This window comes from Centruroides vittatus, unplaced genomic scaffold, assembly GCF_030686945.1.
Source record: "Centruroides vittatus isolate TY-2023 unplaced genomic scaffold, ASM3068694v2 contig_392, whole genome shotgun sequence".
NCBI lineage: Eukaryota > Metazoa > Arthropoda > Arachnida > Scorpiones > Buthidae > Centruroides > Centruroides vittatus.
Window position 1 is genome coordinate 1,252,624 of NW_027122208.1, and position 23,444 is coordinate 1,276,067.

General features: G+C 32.5%; 1 protein-coding gene across 2 annotated transcripts in view; it reads right to left on the bottom strand.

The window, feature by feature from the left end:
* Window positions 1-21,558, bottom strand: part of Sec23 (transport protein Sec23) — a 36,726-nt gene extending 15,168 nt beyond the window's left edge. For both annotated transcript variants that reach the window (XM_067271165.1, XM_067271164.1), the window contains exons 1-12: window positions 21,483-21,558; window positions 18,389-18,621; window positions 18,262-18,319; window positions 18,090-18,176; window positions 14,989-15,066; window positions 14,706-14,864; window positions 9,978-10,069; window positions 9,760-9,904; window positions 9,529-9,687; window positions 9,335-9,450; window positions 8,443-8,566; window positions 8,174-8,344 (exon numbers count right to left, since the gene is read on the bottom strand). In XM_067271165.1, the coding sequence (XP_067127266.1) occupies window positions 8,174-8,344; window positions 8,443-8,566; window positions 9,335-9,450; window positions 9,529-9,687; window positions 9,760-9,904; window positions 9,978-10,069; window positions 14,706-14,864; window positions 14,989-15,066; window positions 18,090-18,176; window positions 18,262-18,319; window positions 18,389-18,609 (1,410 nt within the window). In that variant the 5' untranslated portion in view covers window positions 18,610-18,621; window positions 21,483-21,558. The remainder of the gene's footprint in view (window positions 1-8,173; window positions 8,345-8,442; window positions 8,567-9,334; window positions 9,451-9,528; window positions 9,688-9,759; window positions 9,905-9,977; window positions 10,070-14,705; window positions 14,865-14,988; window positions 15,067-18,089; window positions 18,177-18,261; window positions 18,320-18,388; window positions 18,622-21,482) is intronic.
* Between the last annotated feature and the right edge of the window lie 1,886 nt (window positions 21,559-23,444).

Consider the following 23,444-nt stretch of genomic DNA (forward strand, 5'->3'; position numbering starts at 1 on the left):
CTCTGGTAACCTTGTTGTGTTGCTATTTCGAGTATGTAATCCTCAATATAGCACACAACATATGTGTTAAAGATAGGATTACATACTCGAAATAGCAACACAACAAGGTTACCAGAGAAATATAGTAGAAAAACTTATCACAACGTTCCAGAATCGAAGTAATCACTCTCCCGCAGATAACGGTAAACAGAAGATGGTAATCAATTATTATCCCTTCTTGAACAAGATGATAAACGAAATTGCTAGGGCCAATAATATACGTATCGTTTACCGACGTAATCCGACAGTTTACAAATTGTTAAGGAATGACAAGAAGAGAGAAGATCGGAACTCTTTAACAGGGGTTTACTCCATACCAATAAAGGACCAACGATTTAATTTGGATATTGTTTATGTGGGAGCTACTTTACGGCACTTAGAGCAAAGAATCAAAGAACACCAGTACTCGATTAATAAGAATCTGGACAGTACGGTTCTAGCTTCATACGCCAAGCAACAAGATATTGAGGTATTGTGGGACCAAGCTTCCGTCATCAAGCCGACGAACAATAGACATACAATCAAACATCTAGAAAAGCTAGAAATATATAAAGCCCAAGAAAAAACAGGATGTATCAATCATAGAGACGCGGATTCTTTATCAACCGCATGGAAATCGTTTTATAAAGATAAACAATAACAACATACAAGAGATGCGGCCACGTATTTTTGCTTACATAATTTTATTCATTTATTCTGTATATTAGGCATCATACGCGATATATTTATAGTTGCGCATGCGCATTTTATTATTTTCGTATTTAATTCTATTTTATCGTTTTTTTTTAATTTGAGTTGTAACTGAAGATGACCGTTGAAAACGATCGAAAACGTTTTTATTTTTGTTAAAACATTTGTGCTGGACAATTAAAGGTGATAATTTTCATATTAAGTCTAATTTCCAGTAATTTAAAGTTGGTTTCTACATTTTTGCATCTTGTCTTACTAAGATTGATAGTAATATTCCAGAATTTTTTTTTATATCTAGGTATGCTATTTAAATATATTAATTTAAGACAAAACAAAGAATAAAAGCTTGAAATTAAATAACTAGCAATTTTTAGTTTTTGGCTAGATTAACTTTTTGAACATTAATACAGTGGAATCTCGCTTAACGAGCATAATTTGTTCCAGAGCCTTACTCGTAATGCAAAACACTCGTTAAGCAAAACAATTTTTCCCATAGAAATTAATGTAAAATATGATAATGTGTTCTATGCCAAAAAAATGCTCAAATGCTTTATGTATAACGTTTATTTAAAAAAATTGTATAATATACACTGTTAAGGAGTTTGAATCATCATCATCTTTTCTTCTAGCGTGAATGAACCATCCTGGAATGAGAATTCGATTTGCAGAAACAAAAAAAACTCACAATTCTTCCGAGACTGCATATTACTCAATAGATAAACACTTACTCGAAAACCTTTTAAACGTGCAGCCAAATTTATTAACTTCAAATGTTTTCACTCATGAAGTTAAATATATGATGGTGTTAGACTTGAAAGCGCTATACCTGTCCGTTAAACTGGAGCCATGCTTCTGTCATCTAACGGATATCCTATTTAGCAAGATCAAGTCCCCAGAAAAGAAAAGAAAACATATCTTAGAGTTTAGCACACCTCACTGTTTTTTCATCGATATTTAACTTCAAAGGCATTACTTACATGCAACAAAAAGAAGTAGCCATAGGCAGCCCACTTGCTGGTTCACTATGTGAGATGCTACTAACAACACTAGAGAATGCAGTGTTGCCTAAATACAAAAAGCAAATGCTAACGTACGCTCAATACATGGACGACATAGTTATATTCTGGAAAGCTATACCCAACATACAGCACTTTATTAAGGACATAAATGATAACAGATTCGGCCTAGAAATAGAACTCGAGCAAGAAAATGATAAGATGATACATTTCTTGGACCTATCCATACAAATTGACAACCAAGGACACTTCTGTACTAAGGTGTATAGGAAACCCACCTACAACCCTATATTTATTCCCTGGATCTTCCACGACCCCCCTGCATATAAACTCGCAGCCTTCCGTGCACTCATCAAAAGAGCCTATTTGCATTGTAACACCACCAAGGACAGAATAGATGAGCTGAATTATATATAAAAATTAGCCAAGAATTACAGGGTTAATATTAACGCAATTATCCGCCAAAGCAAGACAATCCGCACAAAAAGTATTCCACCCGTTACTGAGGGGTTTAAGGCAATGGAATATAGGGCATCACCGTGTAACATCTTTAGACGTATCGGAAAAGCCACAAACAAAAGAATCGTATTTAAAAGGAACCCTACCATCTACCAGCTCTTAAGATCTGATAAAGACAAGGCTGACAGAAACACTAGGGTCTATGAAATCCCCATTACGGACACACAGTGACAAAATAAATTGGAGCCACAGGAAGATCTATCAAGGACAGGATAGCAGAACACCAAAGAAACGTAAGAAGTGAACAACCATGAACAGTGCTGGCCACCTACGTGTTGGCCGACCCCCAAGAGGTCAAAGCAGAATGGAACCAAGCCAGGCTTTTACAAGTAGTTTGGGACATTAGGCACCACCACTATGCAGAGGCATGGCAGATCTGTACAGCAAACCATAAAGGTCTCTCCATCAACTTCCGGGAGTCCACTAAAGTTTCTGAGGCTTGGCGTTCAAGCTTAATTTAAACCCATGTAAATGGAAGAAACCGAAAGTACAGAATACAATCTTCTTTAAAACAGACAGCGCAAAGGCTTTTAACCTTATTACTTTATATAGGCCTTCACTTGGTTATACGTTATATTTCAAGAATCTTTGTTTTGTATATTTTTTCACTCTAATTCCGATGTTTACCATTATTTTTATTTTTTATTCTTATTTTTTCTTTCTTTTCTTTATTTTTTTTTTCTCTATTTTGCGCGCATATTGTAATATTAGCTATTTATTAAGATGACGCAATTAATTTTGCAACAGAATATCATTCAAAAACGTTCTAAAGCTTTTTCATTTTCGTATTCGTACTAAGTCTTCGAATTTTGCAATATTTTTCTTGAGAAAGGTCTTTTAACAAGACTGAAAATGTTTGTAGTTAATAAATTTGGCTGCACGTTTAAAAGGTTTTCGAGTAAGTGTTTATCTAAAAAAAATCACAGCTAATATGTTTTATAAACACTCCAAATGATATGCCAAATTCTTGGGTCATGTAAATGCTATAATTAAATATTAGAAATTAATTAATTTGACTAGCCGTAGGAAGCTATGTTTCCATCTCGTATTAAATTTAATGATTATAAATAGTTCATTTTTAATTCAGACATTTCTAAAATTTAATTTGGAATCGGTCATTAAATTTAACGACCAAGAATTTGGCATATCGTTTGGCGTATTTATTATATAACGGGCTATGGTTGTTGATGTTTATAAGTAATATGTGTGAACACAAGTTTGGAAAAATATGTGATCATAAGCGACACTAAGATGCTAGCAGAAGGCGTGCTAAACACAGACTGATGGAGCATGCCACATGTGCATAATTCGGGACTTCATCTCTCATCACTCGTTAAGCGAGGCAAATTTTTACAATTTGTTTTGCTTGTTATGCGAAATACTCGTTGTGTGAGGTGCTCATTAAGCGAGGTTCCACTGTAGTCTATAAATGAATATATAATCTTTGTAAAAAATTCCTGAAGAGAAATACATGATATTTCATTCTAGGATTTTTCTTTCTTTGAATGAGCAGTGAATTTTAAGATAAAATATTCAAACTATAAAATTTTTATCCTGTAGAATGAAAGAAAATGGAAGAAAAACGATTTTATCTTATCAATGAAAGAAAATAAATTGAGTTTTAAAAGTTAACAATTGTTATTTATTCTGTGCATTCAGAAGTTCCTTCAAATACTATATAATATTTTTCATATGATAATGATTATGAATTTCTTAAAATTTTGTTTATATAATTATGAATAGAGTTTGACAAAATATTAATATTTTAGATTACAAAAAAACTTATTTGTGAATACTGATATGCAGAATAGGCAAAAATGTAGAATTCTAAAGAAGAAAAATGGTACTGTTTACACATTCATGCTAAATTTATTCTTCAAAAAATAGCTATTACTATATAATTAAATTAATGATGGGAGACCAATCTTGCTTTCAGAGTGGGTAATACTGCCCTCTGGGACAATGGACTTAAGTGGATAAATTCATAGCAAAATTCACTAAAATTATCCCATTTTAAGCTCATTTTTCACTTATTTACAATTACTGCAATTAGTTATCTACTCTGAAATATAATAATTATAATTGTATAAATGCCCACATTTGCTGTATTTTTAGACAACACACACTATTTCTGCTGGTCACTCCGTGACCAAATCTCAGAAGGCTACTATGCAATGACAGGGATGCTACTTCTATACTAGAGAAGTCTGGGATATACTCTATCTCATTGGAAAACATGACATCTGGTATTCACACCCACTACATAGGAGCGACAACCAGAATGTTATCTTGCTGCATCTCCGAACACCAACATTCCATTGGGGCAGGCAGGTGTGACACTGAACTAACAAGGATGGTGTTACAACACCAACACACCCTGCGGTGGGATCATGTCATTATGCTCAGATATCGCGATCAGAGGAGCCTGGTGTATGTTTGGGAATCTCTCCTTACCATTTTACTAAATCTGTGCAACTCCCCTATGCTTGAGTTGCCTGCTACGTGGGTCAGCTTCTATAAAAGATTAAAACATTGTCTCTAGCTCCTTCTCGGCACCTATTCAACACATTATGGCGCATGCGCATTGTCACCACACGTGTCAATTTAAATTCTTTACGTTTAGTTGTTCTAAGTTTAGTTTGTTATAAAGGACTAATGCCATTAGTTATAATTCAAAATCTTTTGTTTGAAAAATTTTATTTGCAATTGTGTCTGTCTGGGGACAGCAATTTACAGTAGACCCCCCATAACACGGTAGATATGTTCCGTGTTATATAAATTCCATGTTGTATGAGTCACTTAAATACATGAGCCAATCACAGCCCAGCACGTGTGCAGTTTAAGGGCTATGGCTGTTTGAAAGGTTTTCTTCCATAAAATTAATCAATTCTAGACTAATTTGACTCAACATTTCCAAATCATGCATAATTTTTTGGGAATAATCCATATAAACTATGCTATAAACAAAAAATTGTAGGACTACTTACCGAGTGTGCACCGTTCGACGACGCCATTGCTTGAGCTTGTTTTCGTTGCGGAGCAGCTCATCGAACGGTGGGCGCGTGTTTCCTGATCAGCAAGTTTTTCGTAGAAAAATAACTTAACTTTGGAGACATCATTAATAAAAATATAATTTTTATGGCCATTGAATAATAAATGTTTTTTAGTAGGTCCAGTGCTCGTTTAAACTCAACGGTTTGTACAATATCCGCTATTGGTCCAGATTCGACCAATCCTGTTGGGACACGAGTCAGCGATGATGTTTTACAGTGTTATATGAGTCTCTTTTAGTGTATTATACAAACACAATTGCAATTTTTTCGTCATGTTATACAAATCTGTGTTATATGAACCAGTGTTATAGGGGGGGTCTACTGTATATATATAGCACATCAAAAGCACTTGCAAATATAGTGGTATTTATACATAATTAATGCCTGTGTGATAACTGTATAAATGTTGAATGAATAATAATTATACACTCAAACCTGTTTTTGTGCGATTTGTTTTTCTGCGGTATATGAAAATTTCAATCAAATTGAAACATAATTGACTTCTGTAAAATTTTTTAAAACTCTATTTGATTTTTTCTATGACATCAGCAGGTTTTTTCATTTTTTATTCAGTAAAATTTTTTTCTCATACCTTTTTTTTGGTCCCCTCGTATTTTAATAGCATAAAAATCAGAAATATTATGGTAGACTGCAGGTGTGAAATTTTACGCCTTGTTAAATGAAAGAATAACACTTCCTGCAGCTATATTTATCAAATAAAACCACTTCTGTAAAACCACTTTTTGGGAGGGTGTTTATTTCGTGGGAATTATTTCCCAGCAAATTTTTTTAATGTTAGATACATATTTAAGTGGAAATAATTAATTAATATAAAAAATAAAATTCTTAGAGGATTTTTTCCCCCATTAGGGATTGCAGAAAAAGGCCCAAGGAGTTAAAAAAGCAATTCCTAGTTATTTTGTACGGTTTTGAGTTATTTTCTACATGAGACTTTTTTTATGTGGTCCCTATTCACTGCATAAAAACAGGTTTGAGTGTAGTAAATTTAAATATCAATTTAATTATTAAGAAGCTCCTTCTTACATTTTTTACATTGTATTTAATAAAACATGTTTTAAGTATGGTCATCTAACTCCTCTCCATGCAAAAAGTTTAACATTTGGGCTAGATAGACATTTAGCAATTTGTCAAAATATTCTTGACATCTTGAATCTTGGCAAACCGACTTGGTTCTATTACATCCAAAATCTCATCTATTTCACTAAGAAACTAATGCTTTTCATGAAATAGATGAGGTTTTGGATATAATAGAACCAAGTTGGTTTGCCAAAATTCAAATAGCTAAATATGTATCTAGCCCACATTTTCAATATCACCAATGGTTTTGCATTGCCATTAAAAAATATAATTTATTGAAGGTGGTGTTTTAACATTTACCGTGCTAGAAACCTAATATTACATTTTCCGCATTCCTTCGCAAAAAATGAAAAATGTAATATTACATTTCTCGCTATATCCGTTATTTCTAGCTTCAAAACATAACATTACATTTTAAACAATAAAAATACGATTTCTTTGTGTATTTTAGGGTGTCTGTTTTTGAAGATTTCTGAATAAATAGTGGGTACTATTTACTCAGAAATTTAAAATATAAGCAATTTTGTCCAACCACAATCATCGTCTGATTCGGAATTTCGTTGCCATATTTTGCAAGCAAATATCGAGTCGTTTTATTTTTTTTATATGAGTTAAGTTTAGATATGGGGAATTAGTGTTCTAACTAATAATTGTTTGAATTTATTAATAAAAAAAAAATCAACAAACATAGTGCCAATTATATTGATTTATCTGACGAAAATGTCATGATTGTGATTTAGGCCTAACTGAGATTGAAACAAAATACAAATAAGCCACGTAATTTTGTTGTTATTTTAAATCTGTATAGTTTATATGATATTACATAATTTATATACTTTTTAGATATTATCAATACAAAAGTTGAATTCCTATATTTCTGATAGTGCTAATGCCATCTCATGTACTGTACATTTGCCAAACCAACTCAATTACAAAAAACAGCTACAGTCAGAAAAAAGTCTAATAATAATATTGATACAGTACATCATTATTATGAATAACTTCATCAATATACTATATATTTCATACATAAAAATACGAATTTTAAAGCTATACTGCAGTTTATAATTTTTTTTTCATTGTATCTTTATCTCCAAAGCAAGTCCAAATAACATTAAACATAATACATAAAAATAAAGCCCACACGCATCAAAATTGAGTATTGTACAGTTAAATGTTTCCAATATCAGAAACTGCTTTTACTTTTTACCTAGCTTTAATCAATCGTTTTTTATTTTCAGTAGAATATACTGTAAAATTGCTTAAATCAGTCAGCACACAGGTAAGGAACTAGGTCAACTGGACCAGCACAGTTAAGTGTTAAAAGTTGTTAAATAACTTTAGAACAGTTAAGAAATATTTCATGTCTTACCTCTAAAAATTTACTAATAGTATTAAATTAGTTAAGATTCTGGCTGAGTGACTGAGGCTTTACAAATTTAATTGAGTGATTCTAGTAAGTTTTATTGAATAAATAATAATTAAAAATTTTTATTAGATGTCATACAATTAATTGTTGCTATTTAAAATTTAATTTTTTTTTTTATCAAGTTAACTACAGAGAAATTGTATTAGGCATTGAAAGAGTTGAATATTAAAAATCAAATAAAAGATTTTATGATTTTATGAAAAAGTTTTTATCATGTTCTATTCTAATTGTAAAACAAGATTGACAGGTGAATGCCTCAAAAATATCTTTAAAATTATGTATACTATGAAAATGCTATGAAAATATATTACAATTAAGTTAATAGATACCTGATTAACAACTTCAAAGAAAAGAGCTAATGTCGTGCTGGGATTAATACCACAGAATTTCCATTGACATGTTCCACCTACACCCAGTTCTGTATCAGATACACTGTTGCTCTTTACATTCATTGATATACAAGAACCAATTGCTCCAGAAACTTTTAGTTCACGAGATGTCTGTTTTGAAATGATAATTTTATAAAATTATTATTACAAAGTGAAAGATTACTTTTATCTGTAAAATATTTATAATATAAATAACTAAAAAAAAATACCTTTACTTCCAAAATTGCATTAAAAGCCATTTTAAATTCTCCTTTCAAATCTGTTGCAAAAACACGTTGAAATGTTTGTTTAAACAACGTCGAATTAAATGAATCACCCATCACAATATGACCACTGTAAAATAGTTAAAAGAAATAAAGGATATTTTAATTTTTCTAAAATTTATGTCACTATTATTTAATTTATTTTTCATCCAGAAATATATTATTCAATTTAATTTGTTATATAATTCTGAAAAAAGTTTCTCTTTTTAAATTATTTCCTCAAAACCTTGGCATTCTGTTTATTTTTATTAAATCAATTTGTCAATTAAAATAATTAACAAGTTGATAAGAGTTCCTGAACACCAATTAATTTCAAATGTATTAGTAAAGCTTTTACAAATTTTAAAAAACATTTGAAATACATTTTCAAACAATTAAAAAAAAAAAAAAACAATTATATAAAACTTCTAGAAATGATTAACTACATAAGTTACACTCAAACCTGTTTTTGAGCGGTCTTTTTTGGTGCGATTTTTTATATGTGCAACATGTTTTGTGCAATTATTTTTGTGCAGTTTACCAATTTGATTGAAATTCACATACCGCGCACAAAAAATCACACAAAACAAATCGCACAAAAACAGACCGCACAAAAACAGGTTTGAGTGTATTACTTAAATATATCAATATTATTATAAAACTTTTCTATAAAGTTTAAAAACTTGCTTACGAGCATATTTTTAGTAATTACTAGATGATTTTGACTGTGAAAATTCTACATAGCACATACACACATATATATATAATATATATATATATGTATGTACTATTATTGATATATTCTGAAAATATTATATAGTCTAAAAGCCTAAATGTTTAATTTTATTTTGAATCTTACCCAGTAAAGTTTGGACAAAACTTCATTTCATGCAAACCAGTTTGATCAAGAGCACAAGAATAGATATCAATAATATGTCCTGAAGAAGAAGCTCTGCTAGCAAGACTTTCAAAATGCTAAATAAGAATATTAAACATTTTTCACATAAAAAAAAAACTTTATAATATTTAATTTTGTAATATAATAAAATTTACTTTAATGGCTTTTTTCATAAATTTACAATTATCCTTTTCAATATCATGATGAGAACGAATTGTTTGTTTTAGCTCATCTCCAACAACCATTCCTGGTCCTTGAGTACATGGTCCACCAACGAATAACATAATTCGTGCTCCAGTATTTGGATAGGTACACTAAAATTATATTTATTATAAATAATAAAAATTTCATTATGTAATATTATATTAAATATTAATTTTGCTAACCTCTAGCAATCCAACAGCAATTGATAGTGCTACACCTGTTGATCTCAGTGGACGTTTACCAGATGCTACAGGCCAAGGATCTCTCTGTAATTCTCCAAGCAAATCTGTCAAACTCATATCACATTTATGAACAGGTTGCAAAAACCTAATGAATTTACATATAAATTTTAAAAATTTCAGAAGAAAAATGTAAACGAACAAAAAAAAAACAAATTTACCTATTAGCAGGTGGCACGGGTTGTCCTCCAGGTCCACGTGGCTGTTGCTGAATTGGTTGCTGATGGTGATATTTTCCAATTCCCAACATTTCCTAAAAAGTAATTCATTACTATTTACTTTATACAATAGACTCTGCTTATTGTAATCAGAAATAATGTTGTCAAAGTTAGCAGATCCCAAAAAACAAGCTAAAATACACTACAAAAAAATGGGGTGTGGCTGTGTCCCCGACACAGCCGTGTGTTTTACGTGAATACGTGTAGGTTAACGAGTAATATCTTCTTTGAGCATATTATATATATGTTGTGAAGAGAATGAGTGCGATACGTAAACAAAGGAATAAAGATAAAATAAAATTTATTATTTCGCTCTATGCAATACAGGATTCTTTGAGGATGCCAACTAACGCCTCTCCCACCAAATAATATGTACACGTAATCACATGAAAAATGGTACAAGATCGATTTCCAACAAAAATTCCGTACAACGACCTCTACCTGAATTAATTGTCTAATCGTTTAAAAATTATACATAACTTACAGCTAGGTGCTTATGACTAATTATAACTAGTAAACTAAGAAGATTAATTAGAAAAATTGAAGAATAAGAGTAGGGGACAGAAAAGAGATTACCCACAACCTGGTGCAAAGTTCTAGTTGCAATGATATCGTGGAATGAGATTTCTTACTGGGCCGACGAATGGTTTCACTTCTATCACTCTCTTAAAATCAGTTTGAAGGGCTGATAACATTTTCTATTCTTCACAATCAATTCTTTTCTCTCTTTCCAAAGTTCTCGTCTCTAACATATGAAGCTGAAACACACTAGAGAGACCAAATTTCATCATCTAACCTCCTCGGGTTCCCGCTCCAGAATGAGCCACGTGTCTGACTTCTCGCCCTCGGGGTTGCATTCCACTCTTTTGTTCTAAAGGATTAGTCATCCACATACCAACGAAAGAGGGTTAAACAAGAACATTCCAGGAAGAATAGACAAATAGGAACGAAAGAAGGGAAACAGGGAATATACAATTTTAAAGTAATATAAATTTATACAAAATATATATTGGAAATATGGTGTGTAGCCACAATCATTCCTTAACAGTAAGAAGTCCTTCGGATCTCCACGTTTTATTTATGATGGCAACATTTTCCTTTCGTCGGGTTCAGGAAAGAAATCAAGTAAACAAATAATTAGTGTGTTATAATTTTATTAATGATAGGTCTGTGATACGAAAAGTACAATACAAATGGCATACAGGATACATCAAGATTTCTGGTGAACATTAAATCAATGCAGGTATTGCCTAGCATTGTTGGAGGAGTTTCAATATAAGACAAATTAAACTCGCCGAGCATGAAGTCGGGCAATAAGCGATCTTGTGAGACATTAACATTAAAGTCTCCGGCGATCATGATGGGTGTAGTGAGATCTGGTTTGTATTCGGGTATACCGTATTTTATGGACTATAAGATGCACCTTAATTTTAAAGCAATTTTTTAAAAAAAATACCTATAAGACGCTACGGACTATAAGACGCAGCTGAATTTTGGAGGCAATTTTTCGAAGAAAAAAGTGCGTCTTATAGTCCATAAAATACGGTAATCTTAATGATGGTTTTATGTTCCCGGCACTGCTTCACTCTAGCATATGGTGTTTTATGGGCATCACTGGATTGTTCTTGAAAAGCCCTTTCCAATCGTATACTGATTTCTATATTTTGATTTGGCTTTTCAATGAGTATAGGCCAACATTGTATTAAGTTTTCTTAATTTTTAACTTTAACACCATATATATTCACCATAACTATTCCACACTAATGTTTTGTGTACGCAATCGATAAATATTGATAAGAGCTGTAAAATGGAAACTCAAACGAGCGTCATAGCTTCTCCAAGTCAAAATGTATACTAAACGGAAAGTATGCGACGCAGTGAAACGACCCCAAAATGGCGGAGCTTCCTCCTCCACTGTGCACAATGCGTCACAGTCCCCACTCAACATAATGAATTCTTTGATCCTTTAACTATCGAGTGGTATAATTAAATTTTGGATGTAGGTAATAGATATGTAGCTGCAATGCCAAACTGTATCCCCTGATTTTGTTATCAGTTTTCTGAATTGCTTCCCACTACAGAAGCAAATTTAAAGATGTATTCATGTCAAAAAAGTATGCTTTTTGTAATCAGAATTTGGTTATGGTTAGCTTTATGTAAATAAATTTTATTAAGCTTGCTTTTCATGCTGGAAAAATGTGGCTGATAACAATAACTGATAATTATTGCTTACTATCAATTTTAACAAGTACTTTTAATGTTAATCATTCTAATTGTTATTTGCTTGTAATACAATTTAATTGGCATTATGGTAGTTTTTATTAAAGTTGGTCATAGACAAACAATACTGGATGAATTATAAATTAATAATTATAATCAAGAAATCTTCAATTCATACATTTTTTTTTTGTTTTATAATGGCTTTTTAATCTTATAGACAATAAACTTCCTCCAACTGTAGTTTTATACTTACTCCAGTTAATGTTATTAGTCAGTTACCATAATTTGAAACAAACAGGAACAGCTCTCTGTATAAATGATTATATAATGCCAATAACATTAATTTTTTAACACAGCTTATGAGGCCATATCATTAATCTTAAACTCCTTAACAATGAAGTAACCAAATTCCTCACTTTCTCTTCTTACTTGATGTTTCTTCTCAGCTCTACACCCATGGGATGAAAACAAACAGTAACTTAAAATGTTATATTTGCTTCTATTTACAACTACAGAAGCGAATGGTACACTTTTAGTTCACAAAAAGTGTCCGTTAAGTACTTAGGCCTTATATTATGCCCATTACATCAAGAAAAAAACTTTTAAAAAAAGCTGATCAAGTCACTTGTGTAATGTGAAAAACTGATTAAATAAATACAAATTGAAGTTTTTTAAAAATAATTAAGTCACTGAAGTTGCCAGAAAATGATAAGAAGTATGATAAGTTTTCTGAAGTGCTGGTAATGGACATAAAGATTCCTAACAACATTCCCTTAGGTGAAGCAAATCCAAAGCCTCCCCACATCTTCAAAAATTTTATACTCTGTGATATTGTATAGAAGGGCACCGCATACATATCAATCATCTTTAATTTGAGTGACTGGCAACAGTCTGCTAAAGTCCTTTCGTTTTTCATGTACCTTCATTACAGAAAAGTCACCTCAAAATTTGGCTTGTTTATGCAGATAAATTAAAAGAAATTTATAATAAAAATTTATGATACATTATGAGAAAAAACTGTTTTCTTAGAAAAGTTCAACTGAAAGTTACCTATAGTAAAAATATACATAAACACCTTGTAAAATGTTGTTCACTCTAATTTGATTTTACTTCATTTCTTGAGTTAGTAATAAATTTAAGTATGTTAACCTAAATGTTATTTCATGTATAATAATAATAATTAGTTGTTATTAAGACTTATAAGACTGTATTATTTCAAACTGTACCGTATTTATAGGATATAAGATGAGGTTTTGATTCATTTATTACAGCTTCAAATTCCTAAATCATCTCATATGCACAAGCAAAAGATTCTTTGCATTTTTGCAAATAATTTTTATGAACCTTGTATTTGCATTTTTTACCAGATGCTTACCTTCTTGTATTTAAACACAGTATTTTATCTGGGTCATTTGAATTGTTCTTGTATACTGTCAGGAGTAAAGATGAATAGAAACAGGAAAAGCAAAGCTTTTGAATTGAATTCCAGATTGAAATTCCAAAATCACATGGGAGCCCAATATAAGTTTTAATCCATTCCCATGTGAAAACAGATGATTATTTGGAAATCAGAATTCAGAGAAACTCATAAGTGTAATTGACAGAGAGTGGATTCAACTGTTAAAAATTGGCAAAAAAAGTTTTACATGAACAAATTATGTTGATTTTACAAGATCTTTCCTTGAAATTTAAAATGCTAGTAATTTTTGCAGGACAATGTGTGAATTTACATTCATTTGATATTTTACCTGTGATTAAACAAAATAAAATTAGAATTATATTAATAAATCTAATTTTCTTTATTTTGATCTTTAAAGTCACACTTCATCCTATATGCGAGGTCGTCTTATATGTGAGTAAATACGGTAATTTATTTTACTTTAAGAATTAGTCCAATATGCCAATAAATGTTATTTGAATTATTAACCTAAAAATGTTTATTCTAAAAAAGAACCTCTTTTCTAGTAAATTACTCAATCTCTTTATTTATAAACTAAGCAAGCTAAAGATGACTGTTTTTTCATTACTTCCTTTTTCTCTTCTTGTGTATGTTTACTAAAACTTATGTAATAGTTTTTCTTGGGATTTACTCAATATGTATTCTTTCATATAGAAAGGATATGCATTTTGGCATTTTTTGTCTCTCTACACTTTAATATTTTAAAGCTTCCATTTAGCATCGCATTCAATATATGCAATATTTCATAACATTCATATTCTTTTCTTACATTATCATTATCTCTGCTTTATTTTATGTATAATTTCACACTTAATGCAACAATTAACCAAGAACATAACATTTCACAAAACTTTAGGTGTATTTTTTAAGTTTAGTAAACATGAAGATGGTGAGAATGTAACTAAAAATGTTTCCTAAGATAAGAATTTTGAACTCCTGAAATAAATTTTTTGTATAGTTATTTATGATAAAATATATCAATTAAAAAATACCTGAATCTGTTTAGCTGTTAGATCTTTGGTGCCTCTAAAAACATAACTTTTTGAACAACCTTCGCATCCTAGTTCATGAACTTGAACCATCCTTCCAAATGTAATTAATCCAATTAATGCATTTGGTGGCAATAATGAGAGAGACATTTGGAGAGATTCCTAAAATATAATTTTTCACTTTTTTACTGAAAAATTTTATTATTAATTAATATCACAACTACTATTTCTTTAAATATTAGATATTTTAATAAAATAAATATTAATATCAAGACAATTTACTAACCTTTAATGCATTTAACTCATCATCATCAGTACATGTGTCAATTACAAACAAGAATATTGGAGGAAGACATGTCGCTCTCTAAAAAAAAATTAACATTATTGACTCATGATATAAGAGCCCTTGATTTACATTGTATTTGGATTGCATAAATTCAATTTAACATAGTTAGAAAAATGTGACAAAATTTTGTTTTAAGGCACTGTTTCAATTCTGCATGGTATTTTAAAATATTCTGTATTTTATTTAAAATTAAGTATTTTTATTGCTAAAATTAATGTTTAGACTTATATGAGTTATTTTGATATTATCATGCTGCTACTTTCATCTTAAGCACTCAACAAGATGGAAATATCTATTTTGCACTATGACTTCACAAGCAAAGATAAAGAATAAAATTTCATTTTTGTTCATTTCGTATCAAAAACTTAGAACATATCTCGATTTCCCATAAAAATATTAGTCTTGACTAACATAGAACCAATCTACGAAGCATATACTGAAATTTCTGAACTACGGTCTATGCCAGGGATGAGCAACCCGCGGCCCGCATGCGGCCCGCAGTAATATTTTTTGCGGCCCGCGTGGCATAAAGTATGAATAAATATATCAATTTCCCAGCTTAATGAGATATTCGACAAAAATTCAAACGTTATTTTCTACAACTTATATTTGTGAAAAGTTTTTTCGCAATGAATTTAGTAAAAATTAAAACAAGAAACCGGCTAACAGACACATCGAAACTAATTTAAAACTAGCAGTGACTGATATTTAACCAAATATTTCCGATATATTACGTTTAGATCGGTGCCAGAAGCTATATTAAGTATACCTATGCTAATTTATAATTATATATGAATAAAGAATTGTGATTTACCGACAGTTCCCCCCTCTTTTCTCTTGTGTGCGGCCCGCGTCACTTCAAAAGTTTTGAAATGCGGCCCTTACGTAGAAAAAGGTTGCCCATCCCTGGTCTATGCTTTCAGATATTTGAATTAATAGCAAAAACCAAGTGTACAACACACACATTTATTGGCCATTTGCAACAGACTTGACAGCAAATGCACATTTCCACTTTCATGGTGGAAAAATGAATGACATTGTCATTTCATTTTGCCAGCAACCTGTCATTAGTTTTCTTCCCAAAGCAAAATTATCAATTCCTCCCATTAGGTGCAATTGTCGAAGGAACTGAGTCATCCTATAACACAACAATGTGCTTCCTCACACAGCAGGCCACAACTAAGATGCTGGGTTGAGAGGAGTTGTCTTGTCCTTTGTACAGTCCTGGTCTCATCCTGTCAGACTTCATTCTGTTTGGTCCACTAAAAACAATCTGCAGGTTAGTTTGATGAAGATCATACTGTCAAGAGTTTTTTTATCTGACCAACCTGCATCTTAACAGTAATAAAATGGACTTTTATTGCATTTTATGACTAAATGTGTGGCCTGTTTAACAGTTATGTCAAAAAGTAAATTTATGTAGTATGTATTTATTACCACAAACACCATTTGATGTCATACTATTCACATAATTTAATTTGGCTCAAGACTTTCAGTCCATGTCTTGTACCATGTAAATCACAGTTTACATGTATTATATTGGTTTTCTCTAAATAGAAAATATTACAAAATATTGAAAACAGTTTCTGTAATTAAAATTATATATTATTTACCTTTTTTATTAATCAATCTGATAGAAAGGTCTTCAAACGATAAGTTAGTTCTTATGCGATTTTTATTTTTATGAACTATATACTATACATTAATACAGTAGACTCCCGTATAATGCGGGGAATACGTTTCACGTTGTAGGAAATTGCGTTGTACAGGACAGATCAATTTATGCAAATTCAGGAGTCTGTAAATTATGAACGAGACATAGAATAAAGAATATCAGTGTGTCAACCTATGACCTGTGGCATGATTGTCCTTTAAATATAACATGTTAATTTCTCTTATAGTTTTATATTTTAAATAAATTCACTTGAATGTGATAGTAAATGTTTTGAATTTGAGTATTTTTAAAAATTAATTTTATTTTTATCATTATAAGTTTCTTCACATCATATGTAATACATATATACTGTACGGTGGTGCCTCGTATAACGTACTTAATCCGTTCCAGGTGCACGTCCGTTAAGTGAAACGTCCGTTATACGAAATGCATTTTCCCATAGAAATACATGTTAAAACATCTAATTTGTTCGGCAGCATAAAATAACCGTACTGTATCATAAAAAAATGAGCATGGGGTGCGTTCTTTTATTCCTCTGCGTAACTCTGCGCAAGCAACATCTGTTTAAAAATTCCTGCAGAACACGTTCCTAAATTCCGACGGAGTGCGCGCCGTCGAACGGAAAAAACGGCTGCTTGTAACAGTAGTTTACGGTGGAAAGCAACATGGCGTCCTCCGTGGCTCAGACAGTTTCGTTTCCGGGTCCATTATGTGGTTTTATGAATGAAAATTTAGAAATTGTGAAAGTGCAAGTTAGTGCACACGGTGATGCAAGTGTCTTTACGAATTTTTTTCGAATGGTAGCCGGCATTCTAATTTTTTTCGTGGCTATTTTGAATGCTCTTTCAACAAATAATCCATTTTATGGTTAAATTTTACAATTGGGACCCTTCTTTTGCCTTTAAAAGCTCATATTTTAGAATTATAGATTCCTCCATCGCGATACTATCGATAGTGTGGGCGCCGCCATCTTTCTTTCTTTTGCTGTTTGTAGGCATTTAGGAACGACTGACTTTTGTCAGTCGTTCCTAAATGCCTACAAACAGCAGCGCACTCCGTAGTAGCAAAGACACAGAGCGACCGCTATTAAAGAACGCACCCCATGGAGCAGTCACCAATTATGCCGGAAAGTCCGTTGTTTGCAGCCAGTCCGTTGCTCGAGTCACGTAACAGCCAAACCAGAAAGTCCATTGTTCGCAGCATCCGTTATTCAAGGCACCACTGTATATATTTTGTGAAAATAATTTATAAAATTGTATTCAAGTTTGTTTTGAAAAAAAGAAAAATTATTTGCAATGTGTACTATATATAGCAAATATTAATACTCAAAAATAATTTTAGAATTTAAGTTTAAATGTAAACTTACAGTTATGGTATATTCTATTGTTGCAAACTGTGGTATTAATTCTGCAGGCTGATGATGTTCAGATATTGCTGCATATTGAGGTGGAAACTGTAAATTGAAATTATTGTTAAAACTCACCAAGATTACCATAATATTTGAAATAATTTTAAATCAAAATAAAAGTAATTCTTACAGCATTGCGCTGAAAGCAGAAGTTGCAAACCCACAATTTTGCTCTGTAGTCCACTTGGCTATAAAAATATTTAAAAAATAAGCAAATATAAATAATTTTAAAATATAGTAATAATGTTAACATGTACCAGAGTGGATTCAAAATGGCTTTGCATGTTGGACGTGTACAAAGAACCGGATCATAGTGGATTGGCGGAAAATCCAATCGTTCTTTCAGAGGTGTAAACAAACAACCTAATGGAACAACAAGGCGCGTAGTTTCTAATCTACTAGAAGGCCAAGCATTCCAACTAAATCGGATTCCATTTTGATCTTCATTTTGCTGAATATAATCTTGATATGTTGCCATAATTATATTAGGCTGAAAACATAATTGAAATGTAATATTTATAGTAATTGTTTATTTCAAACTTTCAAATTTTAGAAATATTTTCAAAAAACAAAAACTTAAAAACATAATCAAACAATCGCCTTAAATAATTGGACTATAACTCCATTAATTTAATGATTAATACTAAGTAATTTGCTATTAGAGGTAGATGTTAGGCATCATCTCTTAACTAAATTAATAATTATAATTTTAATAATTTAGAATCGTCCGGAAGAAAAGTGGCCGGCCGAGTGCCGTCGCGGAGTCGCACTTAGGCCGCGGGCACGGGAGTCGTCCTCGGCCGGGTGCCGTAATTAATCACGTAAGGTTATATCTAAATTTAAATACGGCCGGAAGCAAAGGCTAGCTCGGGATCCGGACGGCAAGCGGAGGTTGCAGGTTCGAGTCCGCCCCGAGTCGGGTATTTTCTTCCGGACGGTTCTAAATTGTTTAATAAATTATTAATTATTAATTTAGTTAAGAGATGGCACCTATATCTAGTAGTAAATTACTTAGTATTAATCATTAAATTAGTGGAGTTATAGCTTAATTATTTAAGACAATTGTTTGATTATGTTTCTAAGTTTTTGTTTAAAATAATTCTAAATATTTTTTTTTATAAAAATTGATCTATAAATAGTGTTATAACGAATATATGTTAATGCTTATTGCAATAAATGCCAATTATTCTAGCATTGTAAAGATTCATAGTTAGATTGGAAGCAAAGTATGTGCATAGTAATAAGAAAAAAAATTAGAATTTAAAAATACATTAGTTCATATAAAATTTTAACATATATAATTTCCTTTTTTTTGTGTGTTCACTTCTAATTACAAATAAACATTCAAAGTAATTAAAACAAATGTTGTTTTTGAAATAGTTAAAATAATATCTATATAAAATTTAAATATAATTATCTAATCTAATCAGAGTTATAAATTAGGTTTCTATAATTGATAAGCATTACCACATATTTTTTCTTATATTGTAGATATTACATTCACTGAACAAATAATTAATTTATGTCAACTTCCAAATATGAGTTGTAAAATGATAAATATTACACTGAAAATTCAAATGGGATAAATATCACTTCAAGAAATTATTTAAGTACCCCAACATTTTGTCTAACAAAATAAACTACTATCAGCAAAAACTAAAGAATATTTTGTATTTTAATACTGTTTAACAAAAGACAGTTTTCATAAATTTTATTATTATTTTGTCATTATATTTATTATATTATATTAATAATGTAATAAAATTGGCCAAAATATTACGGTAAAGTTAAAAATAATTAACTAACTCTTAAAAAGTGAATTTAAGTTTGAAAATAATATACTTTTTAGTACATTTATTCAAGCGTTACTTATTAACGAGCATTTACCGTCGTCAAATAGACAATAAAACTCGTAAAACCCAAAATCGGGTCGATAAAATAGCTATTTAATTCGGGTAAGAGATTATTTCGTTTACTAAAATATTTCTTTTATTACGGTAACGTTTCCGGCGAAATATCCGACCGGCTTAAAATAACTTTGGAAGATTAAGACAAGGTTCTAAACCGACGTTTTCCAAACAGGGATCCGTACAAAAAATTTTGCACGTAGCAAATTCAAAATTTCGTAGACTCGAGTCCATAAAAGCCGATAACCGAACGTTTTTACAAATTATAATATTTTATGCATTTCTAAAATTCTAAGTTCGTTTACTTTTAATTTATCTTTCTTTTCTATCGATTAACTTAACGTCTACGTTACCGAAATAATCGACGCGGTACTTTAATCGGTAGATCGGTAATTAAAAATCGACGACGAAGCAACCGCAAAAACCATTCATTCGACGACGACCGTCGTTTTCGACTCGCGGACGTCGGGAGAAGGCGAAATTTTCCGTCTTCTCGAAAGGGACGGGACGGACCGGAAAAGGTCGAGAGAGGCCGCGGCGGAGTCCCCGAACTCTTCCCGTCCGGCCGGGGCGGCATCCCGCCGTCCGTCCCGAGACCGAATCCGACAGCCGAAAAACCCGGGGAATCTCGGAGGGAGACCGTCCGGACGGGCGAGGATCCGGCCCCGGACGCCGGGTCCGAATTCCGGAGGGCCGGTCGAAAAGGTCTCCCGGGGCCCCCCGGAGCAGAAAGAGCTTTAAAAGATACTCTTTCCCGCCGAGGACGGGTAACGCGGCGCCGCGAGTCTCTCCGTTCGACGTACGCGTCGGCCCGACGCGTACGTCGAACGGGTCGCACCGGCGTAACAATTTCCGTGGCAACGCACCGTTCCATTTAGATAACGACGACATTTTAAATACATTAAATTTATTCCTCTTCGCTATTTCACATTCAACTTTTTTGTAGATCGGCATATTTTTGTAGTACCGGCTTAACTTTTAGACGACGTTGCGGGAAAGTACGGCCAAATCGTCGTAATCTACCGACGGATAATCGACAGATAACAGAGAGAACTTTTGAATAGGTTTGGCGAAAATATGTTATTTTGGATTACAAGACTAACGAAATTTGTAAATATGGTAATATATGATTTGTATTTTTCATTGAGGTTATTAATTATAAAATCAGTCAAACGAAACATAAAATGTGTTTGCGTGAAAGTGAATCTCTTGCCAAGAGTTAACAATTATATAATTAACAACTGAGGATATTTTTAATTTGTAAATAAAAAAGAAAGGATGACAAATGCACCCATACTACTTTACATGGCGAGAACCCAATAATAAACGTTTCGCTCATTTCGCAGATTTTTACCACTATTCATTGAACGTTTCCATAAAATTAAAATGAATTATTTCGTATATTTAAAGAAATAAACGTAATTAAAACTAAACATTTCATTACCTCTTCTCTTACGTTCAGTCTAAGAGCCACGTAAGGGAATACGTCGCGCTATCTATCGTTCACTTCTGAATCGCACTCGTCACCTCTAATAGAACCTAATATGTACAAGTAAATATTTCTTCTTAATGATTGATAATTTTTTTTTTAAATACGACGTTTTAAAAAATTTACATTTATTAAATGGTTATTTAATAAAATAGCTCGTTTTTCGTTTAATATAATACGTCTAGTTGGCAAAGCGAAATTATTTATTTATTGACTCGTTCCGTCTTTTCAGCTGCGAAGAAGCTTCGGGCCTATCGTGGGTTCGACCGGGTCCGAATGGCGCGGCCGGTTGGCGAGGCAGTAGTGACGTATCACTCGTGAATAATTTCTGGGATTACTTGCTCGGATTCGAACCGTGTCCTCAAAGTGATAGGTCCTAAATATCGCCTTGACTATCCGGTGGCCGAGGCAAACGTAAGCAAATCATTTGATGACTAAATGGCCAGTGGTTAAGGCGGTACTCTACCGCTCTGTGGATCGCGTAATCGAATCTGAATGGGTCGAAAAACCGTAGGAATATTCCGGGGATGGCCTGTTTGAATATGTCGGGCCACGTCCCTCGTCACTCGTCTACCCAACTGTGAGAGACGGCCGGATGGCCGAGCGGTCGAAATGGCAGCCTGACGCTTTGAGGGACCCGGAATCGCATCCGGACGGGTCAAAAATACCTCAGGAATTTTTAAGAGTCAGACATATCCGGATGGACTACCATCCGGATATGTCTGACTCTTTCCTTCGCTACCCGGATGCCCCATTCTAGGAGTGCCGAACCCATAACAGGCTTGCTAAAAGAGATCTTCTTAATACCCATAGGGCAGAAAGAGCCCCATGGGTATTAAGATCTCTTAATGATACAATTCGTTTCATATAAAAAAAAAAGACTAATAATGGTTTGAATTCGTAAACTGTGACATATTTAGAAATATTAGAAAGCGGCCGGATGGTATCCTACCACTCTGGGCGAACCGGAATCGAATCTGGACGGGTCGAAAAATCCCTAGGAATTTTTCGGAGGTGGTCCGTCCGTATATATCGGGCCCCGTCTCTCACCCCGTCTTACCCAAGCCCATTATGAGTTCGGCCAAGCCCACAGTTTGCATTGTGGGCCTGGTTGAACCCATAATGGGCTTGCTAAAAAAAAGCGCTGTTAGTACCCACGGGGTAGAAAGAATTAAAGAAAAAGTAATATTTAGAAATCATTTTCCAATGTTTTCGGAGGTGTTTTGTGGCAATCCCATTGATGTTATTCACAGTGACTTTCTTTTTAACTCGTTGCTGTTTACTATTAATTTCCAGTCTTCTAATTTAATTTCTTATAAGTGTTCACATATTTTTGAAAAATTATCGCGATGAGTGAACGAACCGCATAAATTGAATGGACCGTTGTCCAGTGAACATTGGCGTTTCGTATTGTACAAATCCACACGCAATACGGGAACGAGGTAGAAATACTGTAAATCTCCAGGAGTTTTTCGGGGTGGTCCGTCCGGAAATTTCGTGTCTCATCCCTCACCACTCGGCCTCCACAAGGCTCATTGTGGGCCTGGGTGGTAAAGGATACCCATAGTAGAGATACCTCTCTAAAAAGGGGTCTTCTTCGTACCCACAGGACGGAAAGACTTTTAACAACAATATAAAGTAAATAAAACAATTTGTCAATGCAAATATCTCAACTGTTATTATTTGCTATTTTAATTTTTTAGCGACGACCATCAAGTACCAAGGGACTTAACTGAATGGCAGAGTGATTAAATTCTTTATTCCAAAAGCAAATTCCATAATTTAAATTTAAATAAATATACATATATATATATATATATTTGAGTCTAATACACTGTCACTATAAACGAAAAATCCATTTCAAATGTGCAGTATTTGCATTTTCTGTTATAAACAAAAAGATGCCCACCAATGGTC